Raw genomic sequence first — 26,281 nt, 5'->3', positions numbered from 1 at the left:
AAGGCTAACGTCATCGGGAAGTACTTTGCCCAGAAGTGCAGCTTAGACGATGACTTTGCAGAACAGTCGGGGCCGTTCCCGCATGTCCGCCAGCGCGCCGCAAATACGCTTGCAACAGTCCACTTCCGCCAAGCCACCGTACGCCGGACACTCCAAGCCCTGAATCCAAGTAAAGCCACAGGGCCTGATGCAGTACCCGCTAGAGTGCTGAGAAAATGTGCCGACTCTCTGGCCCTGCCCCTATCCAAGCTGTTTACCCTGTGCTTCTGCAGTGGTCATCAACCTGCCATGTGGAAAGTTGCCAACGTCGTACCGGTACACAAGAAAGGCCCCAAGTCGAACCCCAGAAACTACCGACCGATATCACTACTGCCCATAATGTCTTAGTGTATGGAGTCCATCATGAACCGCAGCCTGTCCAACTTCATGAAGAAGAATGACATCCTTTCTCACAGGCAGTTTGGCTTTCGCACTGGACGGGGAACCTCTGTTCTGCTGATTGCTCTTCAGCATGAGTGGAACCTTGCAGCTGCCAGTGGAGGCCTCGTCAGGGTACTCGCAGTAGATATTTCCGGGGCCTTCAACAAGGTCTCGCACAACGGCGTCCTCCACAAGGCTGAGCGGTGCGGCATAAGTGCCCCCTCCTTGCCTGGCTCCGGAGTTACGTGACAGACCGCCACATCCGTGTTGTCATAGGTGGCCAGTCTTCACCGACCCACCGAATCCAATCTGGCGTGCCGCAGGGCGGCATCCTCGGCCCCATCCTCTTCCTTCTGTACGTCAACGACGCAGAAGACCACCTGCCTGATGGGGCAAAGCTGGCTGTATACGCCGGCGACACAACTCCCTACAAGTGCATCACCGCCCGACTCAGACTGCCAGAAGAGACAGCAATCTTCCAGCAGGCAGTAGACTCACTGGCAGCATGGGGGAGCAGGTGGAGGATAAGTTCGAGCCCACAAAGTCGCAGGCATTGACCATCAGCCACCACCGCTCGCCAACCTCCCCCCCCCCCCCGAACGCAATACGCTTCCAAGGAGCAGTCGTGCCAGAAGTAGAGGAGCTCAAACTTCTTGGCGTCACCTTTGACAGGCAGCTTGCATTCCGCAGCCATATCCGACAGCTTGCAGTACGCGGAGCCCAGCGGCTCGGCTTCCTCTGGAAGGCATGGGCTGTGCTAGACCCAAAGCACCGGGCAATCGTGTACCGTGGCTTTGTCCGCCCTGTGTTAGAGTATGGCATGCTGGTGTGGATGAGCGCAGCCCCCACCACCTTGGCCCGCCTCACTGCCATCCAGCGCCGTGCCCTGCACATAATTGGAGATGGATCATACCTCCCGAGCCTCGACATTCGCCGTACTGTAGCAGAGCTCTGCTTTCTGTACAAGCTGCACTTTGTGGAGGGTCCGGAAATGGTGAAAGCCATTCTGCCACCATCAGCAGCCGCACCGCAATGCCGCATGTCTACTCGTGAGACAACCAGATCTGCAACACATCATCCATCGCAACTCACCAGTATTCTTCCTGCTCAGTCACGAAATAACAGGGTGGTGTTTTTTGATAATCGCATCATTGACGCCAACGCACCAAGTTACTCCCATTCATCCTGGGAAGCTACTTCCAACCGCGCTGCTAACGCGAAGAAAAAGAAGTACCGTCAGGCCTCCAAGGACCTCCGTGGGTCGTTCACACCACTGGTTTGTTCCGCGGATGGGGTGCTACATCGCGAATACGCCAGCTATCAGAAGCGACTTGCTGGTCGCCTCACCCTCAAGTGGGACAAGCCATTTTCAATCATCATGGCTTGGGTGCGAGTTCGCAGCCAATTTGCAGTGATCCATGCAGTCAACCTCCGGCTACGCGGGTCTAGAAAGCTCCTGACAGGCCTGTCGACGCAGGATGGTGATGGGGTAGGCATCGGCCATTGAAAACTGAATTTCGTCTGTTTTACGTGGAATGTATTGGAGTTTCCCAATGTATTGTACTTGAATAAAATTCTACTTTACCTTTCATGGTATCTCAATTTTTTCACGTGTACATGACTTTATTTTGCCCGTAAAAGAGGCCGTCAAAAAAATCAGCCCCAGACCCGGATTCGCCAAATTCGTACATGTTCGATTGTACGAATCCGGATCCCGAGAGCACGGATTCGGATCCAGTCAACCCACCTCCCAGAGACGGATTGGACGGATTCATTTCCACGGTACGACTCGTATCTACTCAAAACTCCCAATATGCGTACACTAGATCAAGAGTTTACCAAAATGCGTGGAGATACCACGGGATGAGCTGTAGCAATGCGGTTGCTCAGGCCTTGAAACGAATTATCGGTTGTGCACATTCGATTGTATCCGTCCGATCGAAGTGATCTGGTCGGCGGGGATCAGGATCAAGTTTCTACAATCGAATGCAGCCTAAGCAATCAAATACGCGATATATTTGACCGCTTAGGTATCAGGGAAATTAGTGGGGTCAAATACTAACAAGGCGATAAAGCAAAGTATATTGTTGTACAGGATCAGAATTCACTCACAGGGGCGCCTATTCCAGTTTATATTGGATCCTCACACTGTATAGAAACTGAAAAATGTAATTTTACAGGTGCCAAGGGCATTTTTGACCTCCAAAAATTAAAAATAGCCCAGAAAAACTCGGATGGAGAGTCGAGGATTAAAATTATAAAGGGGACCATAAGTTTACAAGTTATCCGTTTTGTCCAACACAAACGGTTATAAGCAGAATACTGTTGAGTGAAAAATGTGCAATTATCAGCACAAAAACTGATTGATGAGATCCTGATGCCATTGAATGTCAGGATCTTTGATCTCATCAGTCAGTCTTTGTGCTGATAATTGCACATTTTTCACTCAACAGTATTCTGCTTATAACCGTTTGTGTTGGACAAAACGGATAACTTGTAAACTTTTGGTCCTCTTTTTGAATTATAGCCCAGAAAGTTAGTCAATTTACGCAAGTGTTGAGATTGCATTTTTCACGTAAATAAATCATTCCATGCATTCCTTGTGGCATTACTGCACCTTTTGTGTGGAAGGCGTAATATGTTTTCCAGATTTTTATATTATTAAATTATAGATACTACATACAACGAGCAAGTCACAAACATTGCGATGTGCAAAGCGACAGTTTTAATGAAGCGGAGGAAGTAGAACCTTGCCAGTTGGACGGCTGTTGGAGTGTGCATACAAGATGTGCTAGAGCTGTTAGCCAGTTAAATGTAGAATGTCAGTACCATTGGTCAGTGTCGTGCAATAATATAGCACGAGCTGATTGTTTAGTAACTGGCGGCGTTAGTGGACAGTATAGCGTAACTTGTAGTTCATTGGTCTTTCTCTTTTGTATAAATTAAACATTGGCTCTCCATCCGAGTCCACTTACAAAGATAATCCATTTCTAACCAACACTTCCCAATTCAGCTTCAAAAGTCCCAATTTATCACCCAGCCTCCCTGAAGAGCCAGAGACCCAGTTGGCCTTATACAATTACATTTCCACAAACCAGTCTTCTCAATTTAACTACTTACAGTTCTTCCAACATTCCACTAAAGATACCACGTTGCACGCTGGTTATATTATTCTCCGACAAGAGACTTTGAGAAGCAAAAACCAAGAAACAAGTCACAAAGCACACATAGCCAATGATTGAAATTTTCCAGCTAAACAAGTGTTACGCCTTGAAGCATGGTGTATTGACAAATTTTCTAGACATGCGGTAAAATTCTACATCAATCATCAAGGGTTTCGGATATAACAACTTCAAGAGCGCAAGCGAGAGAACACGCTGTGTGGTAACCATTCATTTCTGGTGGTTAAAATAGTAAAGAACACGTGAGAGATAATAGAAAAAAATCAACAATAACATATTGTTCAAACGCCGTGGAGACAATAATTTTAATAAAGCAATAAAAACAACTAACTCTGCCGTCACCATCATGCATCAACGGAGTCAAATGTTTGTTTTCCATAATCAATATTCATGTCACTATCATCAGTGGAATATCGTGACTGAATAGAACGCTATTCATTGCATTCCCAACTCATCACAACCACGCGCTCTTCAGCCGAACCATACAGACACCAGCAAGGACACTTCCGTTGAGAGATAATATTGCTCCACGCCTCTAGACAGCTGTTTCGCTCCCTGTCGAAGCTCATCAGTAGAGGATGATAATGATGATAATGGAGGAATGATCATTCTTATACACCAGAAATGTGCGCGCTTTCCACATATATCAATGGCATATGCAAGCTGCTAAAATGGTAAAGTGTGAGAACAGCGACAAGACGTATCTCACCAAGACGTATCAAGACGTATCTCACCAACTTATCCAGCTGAGAATAGTCGCCATGGAGTACCATTGTCTTTCCTTATTCTGTTCGAGCTGATCATGTGAACATAGTAAAAAAACAATAAAATAGTACTGAATCTCGTTCGGCACTCTCAGCGCTGCTGTCCGCGTTGCCATTTCGTGTCACGGAGCTCTCAAACTCTGCGCTGCCTCCGCTGATGGCTTGTCATCTGAGCAAAACCTCTTCACTTTCACCTGATTCTTCTTGCGGGGGACTATCACAGGCAGCGGAGTATCTCTGGAGATCCAGCTGCCAAGTATTCTAGTCGCTCGTGCTCCATCAAGAATTTGTGACAGGATTGTTCCGCCAAGAAATTATTTGTTTCACTCTCTTTTGAGCGCGTGATTTGCAGACGCTACCCAGAGCGCAAACGCCTTCATGGTGGCTGAAAACGCCTACCTGGACGTCTGAAGTGCTTGGCAGATAAACTACAAGTCGGACGACGACAAATTATAGTGAAGCCACTAAGAGGAAGGCACTTCCAAAGCGATAGCGATTATGGAAAACATTTGACTTCATTGATGCATGATTGTAACGGCAGAGTTAGTTTTTTTTATTCCCGTAGCTATGCCGAAGACTTCAGTAACGTCTGGCACTAGCCAGTGTCCACACAGCATTAATTTGGTGTATTTTTTGTTTGTTTTTGTTTGTTTGTTTGTGCCATTGGGCATGCCTGGCGCTATCCCGTACCTGTCCTGTACCTGTCCCGTATCGTACCTTCAAGGACAACATCGACATGCCTGGCGCTATCCCGTACTGTCCCTTACCGTACATTCAAGGACAGCATCGTCACGTCTGGTGTTATCCCGTACCTGTCCCGTACTGTACCATCAAAGACAGCTGGCCACATTTTTACCGGAAAGAACAGAAAATCCGCAAAAAAAGTTGGGCTTGTCCCTTTAGCCTGTCGCAATTATAAACCATGTAGCGCTAAATTTGCACCAAATAATAAGTGATGAAGCAAGTGCGACAAAATGGCACAAAACTGACAAGGAGTACTGAGACATTCGGCGACCTGACATTTTGTCCTTTCCCTTTCTTCATCATAACTATATTGCCTCACCATCCGAGTTCAAATTTGCACATCTGACGTACGTCGTGTGGAACTACTTGTTATTGTACAAAGCTAGTCCATCATACATGATAGTGGAGTTCAGTAGGATGTTGACGTTTTGGTTTGTCACAATTCGTCTTCGCTTAGCTTCTCCTTCTATGTCTATTACATCAACTTGAGCCTCCCAAGTTGGGTGGTCTGTTGCTTTGCGTCGTCGAGTTGTAGTAAGGCCGGTCTGTCCAATAGTCTTACTAGTTTCGTCATCATCCAGTAACTCTCGGCATTCTTTGTTGCTGTGATGCGCAGCTCATGCTCTTCTTCATTGCGCTTTCCTTCCCCTCTTAGCCCTTTCCGAACCTGAGCCTTCCAAGTTGCAAGGTTGTTCGTTTGCGCCTTGGAGAAGTGTTGGAGCTAGGTGTCAGGTCGCTGAATGTCTCAGTACTCCTTGTCAGTTTTGTGCCATTTTGTCGCACTTGCTGACTGTATAAGATCTGGTTACGTTGGTGGACAGTTTGTCATACCTCGTAACATTTTGTCCTTTTCCTTTCTCCATCATAACTATAATATATTGTCTCACCATCCGAGTTCAAATAATAAGTGAAATGATAATAAAGCCGAGTGAAAAAACAAGAAATCATCACAAAAAAAGTAAAAAAAGTAAATTATCGTATCCGTTCCCGAAGGGAACTCCCGACGGCCGCTAACATCCGATAAACCCTAGCGGCAGATGCAGCGCCTAACGGTGGGGTGAGTGGGTAAGTCTCACAACCACTGGCACAAGTGCCGAAAACGACCCCATTAGCTGCATCCATGTACCCCTTGTGACTGGCCACAAGTTCCCAGTTGACTGTGCGTAGCGGCACGGCTGGAAAAACCTCTCCCAGGCAGGACTTGAACCAGGTACCTCCCCTTTCTCAATCATGGTCATTGACCAACCCACTGTGCCTGCCACGCGACATAACAAAAGACGGCAATAAATAAGATAAATTGTGCACTCATAACAACAGCAAAAAATGAAGAAAGTTAAGTTCCATAACGTTTTCTTGTGACTGTCATCAGTAGAACGCCGTCACATGAAAATGTAATAACTAAAACACACACTTATGTACATTTAGCTAATATGGTTTCAGATAGAAATACAACAGCCAGCAAGTACAAAAAGCGAAGGTTGCACCTTTGCAATGTGTGAATATATCTAATTCATCTGCCACTACCTTTCTCACATACACTATATTCATACATTGCAAAGGTGCAAACTTCGCTTTTTGTACTTGCTGGCTTCTTTCTTCTCTTCTTTCCTTTTTGCTGCTTTTCATGGCCCCTTTCTCGCTGATCCAGTGCCTGCACACTACTCTGCCTGGCAGCAGCTCCAATCTAACTTCTCCGTATTGCCCCACCCCCCCCCCCCCCACTGAAAGCAATGCTGCTGTTGGTCCATTGCCATAGTTTCCTGAACTAATCTGGCACTCACTCACTCACCCTCCCTCACTCCCCCCCCCCCCCATTTTTTCCTCTCTCTCTCTCTCTCTCTCTCTCTCTCTCTCTCTCTCTCTCCATCATTGTCTCGCTCTCAGGTTCTCACTCTTCACACACAGTCTTTCTTCTCTCCCTTTCCCCCATGGTGCGTGATGTGCGCCTTAATCCCGAGACCATTGGTCAGCTGGAGTTGTTGTTGATTTTTATTTTACTTCGCAAGGCCAAACGGGCAATGGTGCCCAATTCTATGGAAGGGAATTTCAAAAGGGAGAGAGCTACGGGGGAGAGAGAGAGAGAGGGGGGGGGAGAGAGGGGGGGGGGGAGGGAGGGAGGGAGATGATAAGCAATTTTGCAGCGTCAACAGAGCGATATTGCGGTGTCAATAGAGCGATTTTAAAGCGTCAACAAGGAGAACACAAAGAGTTCATAAGCGCACAAGCACGGAGAGAAGAGTAAATGACGTGGTGTATGGACGGGAAAAGTCAGACAAAGCATTCATTGCAAGGTGTAGGGGATGGAGGCAAGCTTAAATTGCTGGGCAGCCTTGATCTCCCTTATACTCCTTGGGAGAGCGTTCCAGGCCAAGGCTGCCTGAAAGGCCAGGTGAGATCTGCCGGCTTCTGACTGTGCCGAGGGGACAGTGAGGCCCCTGGAAACCTGGTGCCGGGTGATGCTGCCAGCTGATGGTGAGAATAGGTCCTGGAGGACACTGCTGGCTTTCCCATTGACACAGCGCCACACCAGGATGAGCCGCTTCTGGGCGTAGCACTCGCGAACTCTGTACAGGGACATCCGTTCGAGCAGAGGCTGAGCCGAGGTGTGAGGCGGCAAACCGTATACCCCTCTTGCCGCTCGGTTCTGCAGGACCTGAAGGCGATCAAGCTGCGAAACCTTGAGGGAGGAAGAGAAGGCGTTAGACCCATATAGGAGGTCAGACATGATGACTGACCTCACATACTGGATGCGACTACTGAGGCTCAGACATCTGCGGGACCACCACAGTGCTCCAATCTTCTGCACAACTTTCTTCGCCATCGCGTCAACATGGGGGTCCCACTTCACAGCGGCGTCAAGGGTCACGCCGAGGTACCTTGCGGTTGGGCTCAGGGGAAGCTCTGTCTGGTTGCAGCGAACCGTGACATGCTGACCTGCATTGCGTTGTGATACAATTGACAGGACTCTTCTTGTCATTTAGAAGCAGATGTCGATGCTTGAGCCAGTCAGCGACGTTGGTGACGGCCCCTGATAGGCAGGCTGATGTGGCTAGCACTGATTTCTGTGGCAGTGCACGGCAATGTCATCGGCAAATTGCAGAGATGGAGCAGGATGGGCTATGGCAGGGACATCATGGGTGTACATGCTAAACAGGATCGGTCCTAGGACCGAGCCGTGAGGTACACCAGATGAGCACTTAGCAGCAACACTGTAGGTGGGGCCAATGCGCACTTGCTGGGTTCGATCGCTTAAGTAGCTGTAGAACCAGCGAAAGGAGGCATTGTCCAGGCCGAGATCGAATAGGTCCCGGACCAGTTGGCTGTGACTGACCTTGTCAAAGGCTTTTGACATATCGATTAGGCAGACGCCTGTGGTCAACTTGTCGTCCCGGGCCTTTAAGATGACATCTGTTACTACAACTAGGGCGTCCTCTGTGGAGTGCTCACGGCGGAAGGCAAACTGAGTCGGTGGTATGGCACATGATCGCTCCAGATGTGCAACAAGTTGCTTCTGGACTATCTTCTCGAGTAGTTTGGATACGATCGGCAGGAGCGACACAGGACGATAATTTGCAGCCACCGAAGGATCGCCAGCTTTGAAGAGAGGGCTTATTACAGCATGTTTGAAAGCCAGAGGGACTTCACCATGCCTCAGCGATGAGCTGAAGAGCACTGAAAGCGATGGAGTGAACAGGTCAGCGCAAGCACGTAGCAGACACCCAGGAATCCCATCACTGCCTGTGGCTTTGCAGGGATTTATCCGTTCCAGGAGGTGCTTGACCTCATCTGGGGTGGTTGACTGGAACATCAGCATTGAACCTTGCGGCTGTGGACCAATGGGAATCTGGAGCTGAGCCGGACGGGACGGATCATGTACAATGCTGTGGAAGGCATCCGAGACTTCTGTGATGTCGCACGTTGGCTGATGATGTTGACGAGAACGGCTAGTGACAGAGTTGATCATGGACCACATCATCCGCAGGTTGGAGGAGTGATCACGACACTGCTGATGGAAATGCTGATTGCTTTTTCGCCGGTAAGCATTTGAGGCTTCTGCACGAACTGAAGCCCACTTTACTGTGAGCCAAAGACAGTAAAGTGGGCTTCAGTTCGTGTTTTCCGTTCTGTCGACGGTTCCCGAACCAGTTTGCTCGACGACGAGCTAGGCCTGGCGTCTGGGCCTATTTTGAGCATAGACAGGAAAAGCAACTAGTTACTTGTTGGCGCGCCTCAAGTCAGCTCATACGTCGAAATCCGCCGATCTGCACCCCTGGCCGGCTTCTCTGACTTCATCGTCGGAGTCAGCGAAGTCAGAGACGAAGGGCACCATCAGCTCTTGGGTTGCAACCAGTGCGTCGCCTCTGTCTTGTCTGTATTCGTCTCGTCAGTCCGAACAGCTGACGGACTTGTTGAGGGATCATCGGATCTATGCGCCCGCTCTCCGTCGTTGGTGATGTTGGACTCGAGAATTTTTTTCACAGAATGTACATGTACAGATGTAGTTACAATAATAGCCGATAAGCCGATCGGTATGGTATCAGCTAAGCCACTAAGGAGAAAAACGTAATCGTTTCAGCAATACCGTAAAGTACCGTTGATCCATAACCTAGTTATGTACTCTTGATAGCAATGAAGCGGTCAGCACCAGGAAATGAGAGACTGTAGAGGCCTGGCATATATGTATGCGTAGTGTTTCGGGGGAATGCATGCAGGGCGATAGTGCAGTAACTTCTGGCGCTAGCCAGGGTCCACAAAAGCTCCCTCCGTTAACAAAAATTTCGAGATGGATTTTGATGGATACGAAAACGCTTAGGACATTTTTCTTTGGCCACGAGACACACGTCGGACTGCAGACTTCTGAAAGAATGCATGGTCAATCAGCATTCGAATTTGGGCTTTGCGCAGGTTGAACAAGAACCTGAATTCAGAATTATTTGATTGCGCCGTGCTATCGGAGCAGCTGCTTGTTTCTTTCGCCGGGGTAAGGGCCCTACGCTATGCTTTGTTGCCTAGCTCATCAGACATGTTATTCAAACGGATGGAAACTTTTTGCAATACAATGATGTAGTCGATCAGTTCGTTGTGGTATGATTGGGCATTGTAGCCGTCATGGTCGACGTAAAACACTATAAGACCGCAACGAAGTTTGGGCCGAAGAGAAACATCTATTAGTTCTAATAACATGCATGATGAACTAGGCAAAAAAGCATAGCGTAGGGCCCTGAGCTTCCAAGCTCTCTCGTTGCTTTATTGAACATATTATTCATAAGTATTTCGGAAACTCAACAATTGCAAGCCAGATAACAACAACTAGTCACCTGCTCAGGGAAGTGTAAACACAATATTTTATTAACACAAGTAAAGATTCTATATCATAAGTTGCCTCACATTCTTTCCACGTTTTTGTTAAATGACCCCGGAGCCACATTCTCTACATGAAGACGAGATAATCCCCTAAACAGACATCACAAAACAGCAATACCACACATACTGATAAAGCTAATGATGAGTGCTTTCAGAGATATGGGCTGTGTGTTTGGTGTTTGTTTGAGTGAATTATTGCCTAATAAAGTTTATCTTAAATGGGCGGCAATGGGACAATGGCTGAACAGAACCAGCTGAATCAATATACCACTAACGCAGCGGTCACACCAAGCTCAATTCAACCATTCAGCCGAAAAAAGCGCTTGTTTACATCACGATTACCATGGAAATAGCTGAAAGAATTCCTACAAGCGACTTTCAGCCATGGCTGACTCTCGGCCGTTTTTTGCTTGTTTCAGCCGCAGCTTGTACAAGCGGCTGAAAGCCGAAATTCAAAATAATATTTTGAGTGCGCTTGGAACACACCATTGTAGACTTGAACATGAGCCGATGAGGCTAACATCTAGGAACTGATATCAAGGTTCTTTCTTGTTTCCGTGCTACATGTATGCCTTCACCTTGGCTTTTGTTTTGACAGTGTCTGTCTATCCAACAGGTCAGTTTGATTTTGATTTTCTCCGATGGCCATGGATTCCTGGATGAGCGTAGATTGTTGGAGCTGTGGTTTGAGGCCAAGAAAAGGCACCAAGCTTGAGACTGAATTCATGAAGAAAGGTACGAAGAAGAGAGTGGATGGCAACGAAGTTGAAGAACAGAAACTGGCCGAGCAGAAAGCTCAACATCAGGAAACACCGTCACTCGAACGGCATCGCGCGTCCAATCCACGTCCATACACACCCAACAAATATGCAGAGCACGAAGTCGCAATTCAGGATCTAGGCTTCCTTTGCTTCTTCTTGTTGTTTCAAATATGTATTCTCACGATGGCCTGTGGCCAATAAGAGATGATAATTATACGGTGAGATTAGTATAATGTTGAAGCTTCATGGCTAGCAGTGATCAAACTAGATGTACGGGTGAGCATGGCTCGTGCACGAGCAGATTGAATTGAGCAGTAGGGTTGTTATATGAGACATTTTTTTATTTTTTATTTTTATTTTTTTATTAGAAGCTTCTCCGCGTTGGCATCAATGCAATGTAGATATACACAGCATGTATAGCTTTCGCATAAGCCGAAGCGACAACAGCCAAACAGGATATTGATGGCGATATAAAACATATGCGATATAAAACGCTTGACGAAAATAAAATACAATTAAAACAAGCAAACTAGCAGCTCAACCGAGTTGAATTTGAATTTGCTGATCATTACCAGGGTTCATCTGTGAGCAGCAACATATCTCTCCAGGATACGGCCGCTGAGGTAGGTCCACGCCCCGCGATTCTGGGCGATGCTCCTCAGCTCCTCAAGATCTGCCGAGGTCTTGAGGGTCCTCCCAACCAGCTCGAGATCGTGTCTGAGCACGACCGGCAGAGTTGTGCGCGGCCTGCCCCTCCAGGTAGGCTCAGTGGATGGCTTGAAGTAGGAGCACATTGACAGGTTCGCCGGTGCACTCTGGTCCAGCCGCAGCACGTGCCCAAACAGACGCCAGCGGGCTCCCAGGATCGAGATACCAAGTGGTGTTGAGTTGGTCCTCTTGTACAGGGTGTTATTCTTGATCTTAGCTGGGTACCGTTTGCCAATAACTTTCCGCAGTTGTTGTCTGTGGAACGCATCAACTCTATGCATAGCGGTGCCAGTGAGGCCCCAAGTCCCGTTGTTGTAGCACAGGACCGGCAAGACGAATGCCTTGTATAGCCGTACTCTCAGCGATTCGTTTACAATGGAACCACGTATCCATAATGCCCAGAGCCGGCGCAGGGCAGCTGTGGCGAGTTGCATTCTCCGCGCAGCATCCTCATGGTCACCAATGAGGGAGCCAAGCTTCCTAGTGAGGCGCCATTCCTCGCACACTCTGTCGTTCAGCCATGTGATGTTTGTGAGTTCTGTTTTAGATTCATTGATGTTGAGGTCCCAGGCTTTGAGGCACTTTGCAATGTCGGGCAGGAGCTCTTGAATACGTTTGCAGTCAGACGATAGGAAGTGGACATCGTCGGCGTACTCTGTATCAGTTGGCAAGCCGAGCCTGACATCTAGGTCGGGTCTTGCGCAGATAATCTGTCTCACCTCCCGAAGCGCTGCCTCCAGGTAGATAACGAATAGGACAGGTGATAGTGAGTCACCCTGTGGTGTGCCTCGGGTGGTCTGGAACTGCTCGCTCTTCCCTCCAGGTAACCGGACCTCAAGGGACGTGTTCCTGAGTAGGTAGGAGATAATGGTGACCTCATCATTCTCAAGGAAGCTAGCTAATATAGTGAGCAAACGGTGCCTGGATATTGTGTCGAACGCTTTCGACATGTCTATGCCGAGCACGCCAAGTGATTCCTTCACTCGCTGGCACCGTGCCGCGATCCATCTGTAGGACCAAACAACATCAGCCGTACTCCTACCACTGCGGAAGCCACTCTGGTTCGGAGACAGGAACGTGTTGACTGCATGCCTGATGCGATTTAGGGCAATGATGGACAGCACTTTCCGAAGTGCAGTGAGAAGCACAATGGGCCTCAGGTTAGATGGTGGACCTTTAGGCTTCCCAGGCTTCTGCAGTGGGACGAGAGTTCCATGGCCAACTGACAGCGGATCACCACAGTTGATGGCACGTGTTTATAGATCGGCAAGGTGACGGTGAAGCGGTGCTGGGCCATATTTGATAAGTTCAGCAGGCAGGTCGTCGGGTTCAATCGCTCTGCCGTTATTTAGGCGTCGTGCTGCCGACCTGACTTCTACCTCGCTTATCGGTATCCCCAGAGGTTTCTTCTCTTGGTGTAGAGGTGCGCAGGTGGAATCAGCGAAGGCTGCTGAGAAGTGATTTCTGATTATTGAAGCTGACTCCATCGGGCGAAGGACCAGTTTCCCGCTGGCATCATTCACCACTATCGGCGACTGCTTTTTACGCTGCAGCAGATGCACAGCACGGAACATCTGGGCTCCGTCTTTTTGATTTTCAATTTCACGAGCTTTTTCATCTAGATGGCTGGCTGCATTTCCACAGGCGTGTTGTCGGATCATGTGAGAGAGTTTGTTGCGCTGTTGCTTTAGGATGCTAACTTCATCGGCATTCTTTTCATCACGGATCCGGTGTCTCAGTCGACGCTTCTCACAGGACATTTTTAGCGTGTCGGCGTCCATGATCCACTTTCCACCTCTCTTCCTGGGTGCAGCAACGCCCAGAGTGTTCGGCGCTGCTGTAATCACCGTTTGACGAATACCAATCCAGGTAGTTGATGGGCAATTAGTGTTGTCGAGCCGGTTGCCGGTGAGAGAGGATTCCAGCTCATCACAATACCTCCTTCGCATGGTTGGGTCCGAGAGGCAACCAACCAGTATTCTTTGGCTGGCACGCTGTTTCTTACCGTGCTCAACAGAGCTCCACACATGGCGTAGGCGAGAGAGATCGAGTCTTGCAACCACTAGTCGGTGATCAGACTCCACCAGCGTACCAGAATATGACCGGCTGTCTACAAGTAGCTGTCGTTGTCGATGAAGACAGAATATATAATCTATTTGATTGTATATAGGGATAGACACACCATCTTGCGGTCCTTTTCTCCAGCAAGTCCATGTTGTTTGGTGCCGAGCTGGATGCTGAAACGCAGTGTTGCAAGCGAAGAGATGATGTGCGTCGCAGAAGTCGGCCAGGACAGCTCCGCTAAAATTCCGTCGCCCGCGTCCGTAGTGTCCTATGCACCGATACTGAGAACTCATTCCACCAAGTTTGGCGTTGAAGTCTCCCAAAATTAGAATAACTGAGGAAGAATGTACCTTGCTGAGAGCCGTGCCAAGCGATGAGTAGAAGTCCTCCAAACAGCCCTGGTCTTGTGCAACTTTCGCTGAGGTCGGAGCGTAAGTGTTGACGATGGAGATAAAGCACTTTTCCGACGAGCGAATCTGCAGAACTGCAACACGGTCCGACTCGCTCCAAACGCGATGCACCCGCTCCCAGAGCGAGCGATGAATGCAGAACCCCAGGCCATAATGTCGGGAGTCTGAAAGGAGGCAGAATATTCGGTAGTCGCCAATAACATTGTCAAATCCATTTTGAATTTTCGTCTCTTGCAAGCTACAAATTTGAACGTCGTAGCGCTGCAAATCGGAAGCCAGCTGTTGCTTCTTTATGCCTGATGATAGGCCGCGAATGTTGAAGGTACTGACAGTTAGTTTAGACCATTGTCGCGTCGAGGAAGACATGAACTCCAAGGAGCTAGAGGTGTGTCACTACCTCATTCCAAACAATATGAGACATGATCTTAGTAAATGGATCTTATGGGTGAAATTTTTGAAATTCCATTTTTTTTCTTTGGAAAATGTACTTTAGTATGTAGACTTCCATGAGACACACTTTCAAATCAATATTAGCCTTGCAAGTACAATGAATTCTCCATATTGTAGAATGCACTATAATTGTCGAATTCGGCTATGTACACGTATGCATGCAGTATCATACTTGTTGCCGGGTTGCCAGGTTCGCGAATCCCGCGGTCACTGAGGCAGCTAGTTCATAGATCCAGTCCGTACTTTTTAAAGAGTGGGCTGTGACTTTGGCGAGAGCTGCGCTTCAGCAACATTTTCAAATGGTCCTTGTCAAGTGCAGCAAAGTGATTGTCACCAGGGCAGCTACATCCGATTGACATCCAGTCCACTATCTCTGCGGCGATTAGGGTTTCCTCTACACGCGGACCTTCCTGCTCCAAGTCATTGTAACTCTCGTCTTCGTCATTGTCAGACGGACGGAGCTGGGGCTTCTATGCCGCCGGTGTGAACGGGTTGTCGTCTCCGTCATCGCAATCATCGCGCTCGCTGTCGTCGTACCTGGAGACATCGCAGTAGAACGTCGTGCTCATCTACGAGAGACACGTCCTCATGCTACACACCGACAGACTCAATGCTATATCGTTACTCGCCATTCTGACTGGCCACAATCGATCGATTGATCGATGTAACCTGCAAACAAAAATTTCAAGATCGACTTCGTGTTTTCTTGAGTGACTTTGACGTCACATTTTGATGAAAGTTGAAATCAGGTCCTAAGGTACATTTAGTGAGTTGACGGCTCATATTTTGCTTAAACAAAACTGGTGATTGAATATCGCGTAACGTTGATGAGAGGCCATTGAAATAATGGAGAGATTTGTACATAGGGTAACCCAGGCATCGCTCGGTTCTTGCAGTTTGCAAATGCCAAGTGCGAGTGTGCCGAAACCTATAGCCTGTATTGACACAATTTGGGGTTGCGAGCATTAGAATACGAGGCGGGGCGTAATCGTGGTAGATGGGGTGAGCAAACGCTATGTGGCCCAGAATCTGCGAAAATCAGGCTTAGGGTGAAAAATTTCACAAAAATGACTTTTTCATTTTCGACATCTACCGGGTATTAGCTGTCAGAATACAAAGTTTTATACCCAACCATAGTGGGTCTATGACCCTTCGAGCTCCTAGGGGTATATTAAACAAAAGCAGACACAAATTCAGTGATATTGTAATTCCAGGTAATGTTAGTCATAGCTCTGTATCTAGCTGATGTCTGTCATTCCGTTGCCATGGTTACAGCTGCTTCTTCTGTAGCTGAAGAAGGTTCAGGGCACGTGATGTCACGACTTTCCTCATGGCAGAACTCCCGGATTTCTTTGAAGAGATAGGTTTTTCAGTCATGTGACATGCCAGCTGACTGGATGGCAGGTGGCAACTGCGATGAATCAAAGCCAGTGTCACCGGATTTCCTGATCCTAAAAGAATCGTCAGGATGCCTGTCCGAGCCTGGCATGGACACTACTCCAGGCTGAGTAGCAGAAAACATGAATTGTTGGTAAAACGTTACTTGGTCCGCCAAGTTAAAATTGGCGCTTATCTTCTCACTTGGTTTTTCGGTGGTCTGCCTGTTCACACGGCATGGAACTAGCGATTCATCATCCGAACATAACCATTGACCATTGCATCTGACGACATGGCAGCACAAACCATCACAGAAGTTGCGATCGGTTCGTTTGAGTCTTTTTGATGGAGCTGCCGCCGACGAACACTTCCGTCGGCGTAAGAAAACACTGCAACCTCCGCTCGAGTCCGTAAAATAGGTCAGAATGTCCGCATTTCAGAGCGATGGAGAAAACAGTTTCTGTCTACTTCCAGCTGTCTGATGGCAAGGATTGTTTACCCCGGGGAGGTATAGAAAAGCTGAAAAAGCGCTTCGCGAGCTTGAATTTTCAGTGCTTGCACAGTATAGCGCCTAGTGAAGGGCTATCACCAGCAAATCGCTGACGAAGAAACTGCAGCTCATGTTGAGATCTCCAGTAAGTGAGACCAATCCGGCGGACACACTTTGAACCACACAGAGTACAGGGCAAAGGAGCTAATCAAAGAAAATACCAGGGAACTAGCCGAAAAAGACTGGTGCACGGTGTTAGCGTTTACTTGTAGGTGCAGTACGCACATGTGCTACATCAAGAGGAAACTATCACTGCGCTGCATGTACAAGCACCATACGGCTCGCGTGGGTGCTGATCAGCAAATACGACAAGCGCAAAGAGGCGATTTGAAGAAGGGACACTGATATGGCGTTGCCTTTTTGTCTCAAACAAAGACACATTGTTGGGACACTGACAGTTACAGCCAACATGCGGGCAGTCTCACTCAGCTTCTGATCGGCAAGGTGACAGGCTCGCACTGCCTTTGAGCGTGATTCGAGACGAGGAGTAGTGGAACAAGCTATGAAATGACACCTGCAGCAGATGTCCGGATCGAGCGTTTTGAGCTCTCCCTCCAGCGACGATAGCGGCGAGGAGGATGTGTAACTTGCTTGAATTTTCGACTGAGTTGCTTACTGACACGTAAATGATCATGTTTATCACTCCCTTGGTATGATTTTGCCATAACTAAGCAGTCAAATATTCCTGCATATTTCACTCCTTAGGTCTATATTGACCGCTTGTATTTGACTCCTTTTTAGCGATTGAACACATGCTTTGGTCAGTCGTGATAAATCTAATATTGACTTCGTACTTGGTCAGTATCGGAAATAAAAGACCTCGGCTTCGCCTCGGTCTTTTACTCGGCTTTTCTTTCCTATATGGACCTCGTACTCAACAAAATATTAGGTACATTATAGTGATTTGTGATCGTGGCTTGCTTCAAATATTCGTATTTCTTTCCTGAGACAAGTGTGAAGATAAGTGCCAATTGTAACTGGGCGGACCAAGTATAATTTTTTGCAGGCTTGAAGTGATCCTTTAAAGGGAAGTATACCCTAAAATCAAAGTTTCACCAGTTGTAGTCTTCGGGGTGCTGATTCAAATGGTCTTGGTCCGAGGAAGCTGAGACGCTCCCTTCCTCCTTTATTCCCAATCGAACTCGCGCACTTCCACCGAAACTGGGTGACTGCGCCCTACTAGATGGGGATTTTTATGCAAAATGTCACTAAAAGCGCCATTTCATTCTTATAAAAGCACGGATGACCGCCATTGGCCCATGTGTTGTAGTCTTTTGGACGTTGAGTCGACTGGCTTAGGTCCGAAAAGGCTGCGATGCAGCGTTCCTCCTTTATTCCCAATCGAACATGGTTGAACAAGCGGGCACGTGCTCCTGCGTACACCAGTCACCTGGTCACCGTGCCTGCAGGGTACAACTTACTAGCCTGTTTGACCTTTTTTTGGTGCAGTCCTGTCACTCGAGTTGAACTCGAGTTGAACCTTGGTGTGAAAGTTGTCGCCTGCTGGCGCGGTGACCAGGTGATTTGGGCACCCAGGAGCCCGTGACCGCTTGTTCAACCATGTTCGATTGGGAATAAAGGAGGATTGCTGCATCGCAGCCTTCTCGGACCAAAACCAGTCGACTCAGCGTCCAAAAGACTACAACATATGGGCAAATCACGGTCATCCGTGCATTTATAAGAACGACATACCACTTTTAGTGAGATTTTGCATACAAATCCCCATCTAGTAGGGCGCAGGCACCCAGTTTCGGTGGAAGTGCGCGGGTTTGATTTGGAAAAGAGAAGGAAGGGAGCGTCGCAGCTTCCTCGGACCAAGACCATTCGACTCAGCACCCAGAAGACTACAACTGGTGAAAATTTGATTTTAGGGTATACTTCCCCTTTAAAAGAATAAATCCCAGGCCCGCCAATCCCAGTCGAAGCAGATGGATTCATTGATGCTGGCATAATTGTTCACAACACTTGCCAGTTGTGCCACAGTATCCACATCAGACTTGCGGTACCGCTACATCAGCAGGCCAAAGCCAGCATCAACAAAGCACCGTGTGTGTCCCACATGCATGAAATCTAGCTCAATTTCATCGTTTAGGCCGAGAATTACATGCCATGCTAGGTAGCCAAGACCAGTCTTATTCTTCCTCGGCCCATAGCAGTTGTCGGCATGCAAGCCAAGAACCTTCAATTGCATGGCCCTGGCCTGGAGGTAGTAGTGCAGCATGCTGACAACTGCATTGGGGCCATGCGACTTGGACCCGTCCTTGCCCGTGGTCTGGTGTTCGTCGATGAGAACGTTGAACTGAGCCGGGGTGCCTTCGGCAGCTATGCCAAACAACTGCACTCTCCTTGGGACCATGAAATATAGTGGCCTGACTTGCCTGGCATGGTATGGTAAGCATGCTAGTCAAGGTCAAAGGTAAGCTGGCAGTAGCTTAGCGAAGTGGCATCGCTGTCCCGTGCATTGGCTGCTGCTACCTTGCCACGAGCAATGCATGACCGGTAGAAATCCCGTGCATCCATGGCTTTGGTGACATGCTCTCTGTGACATGCTCTCTGAGCATATCTGTCAGCTCAATCCGGTTCGCTTCAGTTAGGGCTCTGGATATCCGGGATTGCAAGTCAGAACACCTGGCACACACATCTTCCCGAGGTCGCATGATAGTAACTGTCAGCCCATGATGCTAACCAAGCTTTGAGGAAGGAGATATATGACATGGAGCCACCAGACTGCAGGAATTGCCCATGGATGAATTTTTGGTCACATGGCAGGGCAAGTATATAGGTGCAGGCTTGTCGTTGCCTCTTGGTGCTGCAGCCTATGGCAAGCCATGCACATCAGCATAGTTCTGGATGAACTTTGCAGCTGACTGCTTGCCCTCCTCACTCAGCACATTCCAGGGCTAGGTTCCAGAACTGGCGTGTTCTGGCGCGACAACAACACTTGACTCCAAGTGAGACTGCACCTGTTGTAGCGCGACCCGTGTACAACTGTTTGCGTACAAAAACAGCAAACTTTCTCACCATGTACGTCGTACGCTGGCTTGCTGAAATGTCAGCTGCTTGCTGTTAACCGGCGTGTGAAACCTCCGCGCGCAGGGCCATGGCATGCAACTGGCCAGCAAGGAAGGTCTCCATTGAGGGTCTCTTAAGCTGCTCCGTCATCCGCCGACAATCAAGCAGCACCTAAAGTGGAAGTTAAGGCAAAAATTAAAATTTCACCAGTTGTAGTCTTCGGGGTGCTGAGTCGAATGGTCGTGGTCCGAGAAGCTGAGACGCTCCCTTCCTACTTGAATCCCAATCAACGTATTGAAGAACAGATCCAATGTGGTGGCTGTGGAATTAGATGCAACCCGTGTCCACTGATGAACGCCCTGGTGGAGACTGTAGCTTGCCGGTAGATCAGACACGAAATGGAGCTGATGATCTGGAGCCGTTGATGGATCCACATTCACATTTAAGTCACCGCACAGTATAACGTTCCTGCCCGGAGTGATAGCTGAGTGTAGAAGACCATCAAGGCGATCCCAGTAGCCAATAGGTTCAGAGGGAGGACGATAGATTGTGCCTATCAAGCAACTCCCACCAGTGCAGGGAATCTCGCCCCAACAACTCTCAACCCCAGCAGCAGCTATATTGCATCTCGGCTTGAGAGGCAAGGATGTTCGGGAATATAAGCAGACACCTCCACCAACTTGATCCTCTCGATCAGCACGCAAAACATTGTAACCTGCCGTGATTTCTCCATCAGTAATTGTATTATCCAGCCATGTCTCGTTCACACAGACAACATCAGGACAATGCTGACGGGTGAGTTGTGCTAGGTCATTAATCTTGTTTCGAAGGCTCCTGATGTTTATCAATAGAACTTTCAGCTTAGCGTCACCACTCAGTCCTCCCCTGTCTCCGAAAGGTGCTTTCGGATGGCGCAATCTACCCGGAAAGAAAGTTGGAGCCTGTGCATTCAGTATCGAGGTGTTCATTGCGCCTCTGCTTGGTCGGACCTGAAGCGCCAGTCACGGAGAGTGTATGCAACTGTTCACTTGCTTTCAATAAGCTAGCTGGATATTCATCATTCAACTTGCGCTTGCCATGCTTCTTTATACATATCTGTAGCTGATCGATCCTCTTCAATTTTCCGTACCATTTTGCTCAAATTCCGTACTGCGGTCAAAATGAGTGATTTTCATTTTTGATGTTGATTTCTTGATTGCCACAAATTCTAAGAAAGCAAAGAAATTGATGGACTCCAAACCCTAAAAGAGAACATGTCTGAGAAAACCAGAAAAGCTGGGCTGGGCCATCTCTCCGATTTCGCTCAAATGTTGCAAGTAGGTTTTCTTTGGGGTCTACAACAACCATGCAAAAGGGCTCGTTGCATAACTTACGGACACCTTGGAACTGGGGATCACCTCGAAATGGGTCCAAAATACGACTGAATGTTGGGTCCAAAAACGAGCACTGGTACAGCATACACAATGAAGCTCAAACCAAATCACCGCCACCAAATCACCAAATCACCGCCAAAGGCAACATTTCTTCACCCGAGTACCCTTCACATCACCACCACAAAGAGCCAAGGCTACATCCAGAAAAGCAATGGCCATCATCTCCAAATATCACTAAATTACATCACTTAAATAGCCAAATGTCAAGGGCCGTAGCGGGAACAATGCACTGCAGGACAGTGGACTATCTCCACCCAGGACATGTCTCCTAAAAAGTGTTCAACATTTTCTGGCAATAAGCAAATTTGAATATTTTCACTTCATCACATTGCAACATAGGCAATTTCCTACCCGACGACGGAAAGCGCCTCCTTGAGCTCCAGCACCAGGCACCGCTCCAGACGCAGCTGACTACAAACACTGTAGCGTAGTCACCTCTACCGAGTCTGACAAGAAATTTGAACTGACAACCCTTGTCACTCCAAACAACTACCATCTCCTTCCCTGAACAGCTCGAATTTCACTAGCAGCAAAGCTCTGCAGAAGTACCAAAAAATTGAACAAATCTCGATTTGTGCGATCGAAGCACGATATGTTTGCGTCCTGAAACTGGCTGTGCGCCGACCACCGTAGCAGATCGACGGATTTCATCGAGTTGATCGACAATCAAGATCAAAATCAAAATCTCTACGGTGAAGGCTGATCAGCAACACAATTTTTTGCGTACATGTACATGTGCCAAAGTTGCCGGATTCGCGGAGTTCTCAGCATGCAGCGATGTGTGGGTTTTCCTCAGGTTTGGTGAGGAGCGAGGGTAAGTCTGTTTGTTGTAATGTTTTCTTGTCAAACAACTATTTGTCTCCAAAAGGTCGACAATCTAATTAGTGACAATGCAGGGCTGGTTGACCAGTCAGCACGACTCCATCGACCTGGCAAGGAGGATATTTTGAAATTCAGCCCGTAATGAAAATTCGATTTCTAGGACTCGTCGGATGACTATTCTCGAAACACCAATGATGTGTTGAGCATGCTTAAGACACATTTTCAAACCGACTTCTGCGTCAACACCCTGGTGGCTGGGTGGTCAAGACAGGTGCTTGGGAATCTTGTGGCGTGTTATAGTTAGACATTTCAATAATTTGAAACTCGGATGTTGAGCCATAAATAAAGACATATGGATACGAGTTAAGAGTAACTCTCCATCACTGTACCATGATACTATATACAGTCAGAAAGTCGAATGTTTCAGTACTCTGTCAGTTTTGTGCCTAGTTATTGCACTTTCTGACTGTATATAGTATCATGTTACAGTGATGGAGAGTTACTCTTAACTCGTATCCATATGTCTTTTTCTCTTCCACATTTCAATAATTCTCGAGCATACTTCAAATATTTACGATAGTAATATGTTGTGCAAATACATAAATCACGTACCTGACTTCTCCAGGTCTAGGTCACTCCGAGACACCTTTCTTGCAAGGTATGATAATACCTCATGTTTACTAACATTAGTTATCTTCCTGCTGCAAGCGAAGGCTGTTGTTTACAAAGTCTTCGCCCATAATTTATTTGCATGTTGCTCACACGCAACCTTTCCCAAACTGAATTTGACGCATGCGCTCTGTGTACATCTCTAGAATAAAATTGTGTTCGCTGCTCTAAAACTGCACGCCACTCTGTAGCGTACATCTAGAGATGTAAAGTCCGCATGCGCTGTACGCTAACTTTGCATCCGGTTGCACCAAACGCTTGGAGCGCATATAACCTGAGCTTGCTATCATTTTCATTCATTCCGCTCGAGTCTAAGGACTCTCCAGTCTTCTACTATACTATGGTAAAGTAATGGATAAACCTATTACCCGTTGTGTTTTGTGAGTGCCTTAGTTCCTATCGTGTGCAGAACGTTGAATTACAACATGGCGGCAGGTTCAATTCCTGCCGAAATTTCTTTCTTCACTTCTATATTTTTTACATGGAAATTGTGGGCACAAGTTATGAACTCAATCGCATAACTTGTGCCCACAATTTCCATGTTACGATTTTTCCTTGGCTCACCATCGGAGTTCTATATTTTTTCTTTTCAATTGGAGAGAAAATTTCTAAGTCCCATGAAAGTGGAAAAGTTACAACCTCTGAGTAGATAATATAGCAAAGTATATACCCAAAAGTACGAAGTAGTGGTTGCGACTTCGGCGATGATTTGTAAGAAATGGTTTGCTCCCCACAAGTAAAGTAAAGTAAAGTTATGTTATGTTATGTTAGCTTTATTTTACTTCACCATAGGTACAGGCATTGCTGCCTTCTTGCTGTGGATCATTAATGATGCCACAGCTCCTAGGCTATGATGAAAAATATAATAGTATGATAGATTAATATGATAAGATGTCATGACCGTCAGCAGGACAATTATAAAAATACCTTGCAGCAGTGTATTTTATGTGTGTTGTGGTTGTACATGTAGATAATATTGATGATGGACAGGGGACAGAACGTACTCGTGTGTCAATAGCTAATGGAGTGGAGTGAGATCAAGATCTGAAAGAGATTTTTTGAAATGAACAAGGTTTGTTAGAGAGCGGGTAGCATCAGGTAGAGAGTTCCATGTGGTGCTGCCCAGAAATAGGATAGAACATCTCCCAGCAGGATTGGGTAGGAATAGGATGCGAAGTAAATTATGCAGCTGCCCACGGGTGACTATACGATCAGCAAGTGGTATCTGAGGCTGGGCAAGCAATACAAAATAATCTTGAAAGAGAGAGCTTGCAGATCCGTGTATAGACCGGAAAACAAAGCAGCTTCTGTAAAAGGACTTGGCGAAGTGATGGTATGGATAACTTAGCAAGCAAAGGAGCTGTTGCAGTGCGGCGGGGAGCCTGAAACACAGCACGAATACCAGACTTATGCAGTTTTACAAGGCAATTTAGCAGAGACCGTGAAAGTGCAGGAAAGAAGCAATTAGAGGCATAACAGAGATGAGATAGTATCATAGACATATACCACATTCGACGTACTTTCAGTGACAAGGCCCGGCCATGCCTCCAAAGCTGTCCAGTGGTCTCCGCCAATTTTTTCGCCAGAAACTCGATGTGGGGTGCCCAAGTTAGCTGGTCATCAATCAACACACCGAGGTATTTTGCCACGTGTGTGACTTGCAGAACACTGTTGTTGCAGGTGACGAGTGACGGAGCAGCGTCAAACAAACCTCTGGGACGAATAAACATCACTGGAGTCTTAGCTGAGTTCAATAGCAAACCTTTGTCCTCAAGCCAGGACGAAAGATTGGTGACTGCTGTCGTGAGCACAGCACAAACAACAGCAGGGTCACGGTCGGAGTAATCAACAACGATATCATCTGCAAACTCTTGATTGCAAACTTCATGTGGAAGCACAGACGCTATATCACTTATGTAGAGAACAAATAAGAGAGGTCCAAGTACACTTCCTTGAGGAACACCTCTGGAGCATGGAACTGGCGTTGAAATCTGGTCTTTGATTTTGACACACTGTTGACGTTCGGACAGGTATGAACAAAACCACTGCAGCACCACACAACCAAGCCCAAACTCAAAGAGGATTTGAATAAGCTGGCGATGGTCAACTCTATCAAATGCTTTGGACATGTCAACCATGACGATGCCCGTGTGCTTGCGTTCAGATTTAGCTAATAACCAACGGTTGGTGGCAAGGATCAGGGCATCCTCGGTAGAATGACCCTTACGGTATGCAAACTGAGATGGGGGGAGTAGACAATGACGACTCAAGAAGTTTGTCATCTGTTACTTAACAAAATACTCCAATACGTGAGACGATAGGTAACAATGAAACAGGTCTATAATTCTTTGCTGATGTCGCATCGCCTCCCTTGAAGAGTGGGCTCACATGTGATCTCTTGAAGGAAACTGGCACCTTTCCACCGGATAGGGATCTGTTTATAATACGAGTTACATACGGACCTAGGGTGACTGAGCAGCGGCTAAGTACTATACCAGGAACACCATCGCTTCCAGTAGCTTTCGTGGGGTTGATGCACTGTAAGCACTTGGAAACATCAGGAATCTGAACTGCAGTGAAAGATGCCAGTCCCACTGAGCCAGTTGGGCCAGCTGGCATTGGCAATGTGGCTGGTCGATGGGGATCATGAACAATGGCTCCAAATGCATCATTTAGCTCTGTGACAGTTACTTGTGGTGCGTGCCGACTCTTCGTTCTGCCTGTTTCGGTGTTCATGACTGCCCAAAGCTTCTTCTGATCTGCTGTAGCACATTGCTCTTTGAAATAGAGATTTTTCAGCCGCCGGTCAAGGTGCCTGGCTTTGGCTCTTGCTTCTCGGTGAGCAGCACGTAGTATATCATCTGCACGATTTCGCCGAAGGCGACGGTGAAGCCGGTTTCGCTCTCGAACACATGCGACAAGTTCATCTGTGAACCAAGGGCAAGGACGACTTTCCTTACGACGGTGCAAAGTGATCGGAGCATGCTTATTGAGAGTAGTAACAATGGCATCTGTGACAGAGCATGCCATACTATCGATTGAATCCTCGTTAAATGATGAATTCAGTGTAGAGGCTAGGTCCACTTGAAAAGTATTCCAATCGACACGATGAAGGCGACGGCTCTTTGTCATCGTCGTCAGGCGAAATAGCACGTCATCGTACATTTGAGATCAGCGGGAAGAAGATGACGACGTCCACTAATTTAGTATCTGTGCACACGAATCTGCTGTGTGTGTGACTCTGTGTGTCAGCTATGATATCATCTTCTGTGGTTCCATGCCTAGCATGTACGTCTGAACCATCCTGCAAAGTTTGAATGACGTAGGTTGAGCGATCGCTCCGCGAAATATACTTTTCGAAATTCTCTTCATAGTATATCTTCCACCATTGAAATTTCGAATTTCTTCAAAAAAAGTGCTGAGAGGGGTGGCTTGCAACCTCGATATGGCTTGTTCCAGGCATGCTTTGGAGCCATCTTCTGTTGAAGTAGTGGCAGGGATCTGCCCTGCAACTGCTACAACAAAAAATGATTCGAGCTGAGAAAGGGTGA

The 26,281-nt window shown here is 47.5% G+C and overlaps 1 protein-coding gene across 1 annotated transcript in view; it reads right to left on the bottom strand.

Annotated features, from left to right (window-relative positions):
* Nucleotides 1-26,281, bottom strand: part of LOC135820245 (uncharacterized) — a 107,506-nt gene that overhangs the window by 69,934 nt on the left and 11,291 nt on the right. Inside the window, exons 4-5 of the mRNA XM_065333562.1 lie at nucleotides 10,499-10,564; nucleotides 3,541-3,606 (exon numbers count right to left, since the gene is read on the bottom strand). Coding sequence (XP_065189634.1) covers nucleotides 3,541-3,606; nucleotides 10,499-10,564 — 132 coding nt within the window. The remainder of the gene's footprint in view (nucleotides 1-3,540; nucleotides 3,607-10,498; nucleotides 10,565-26,281) is intronic.

Source organism: Sycon ciliatum, chromosome 6, assembly GCF_964019385.1.
Source record: "Sycon ciliatum chromosome 6, ocSycCili1.1, whole genome shotgun sequence".
Classification (NCBI taxonomy): Eukaryota; Metazoa; Porifera; class Calcarea; order Leucosolenida; family Sycettidae; genus Sycon; species Sycon ciliatum.
This window is presented reverse-complemented; position numbering and strand designations above follow the sequence as displayed.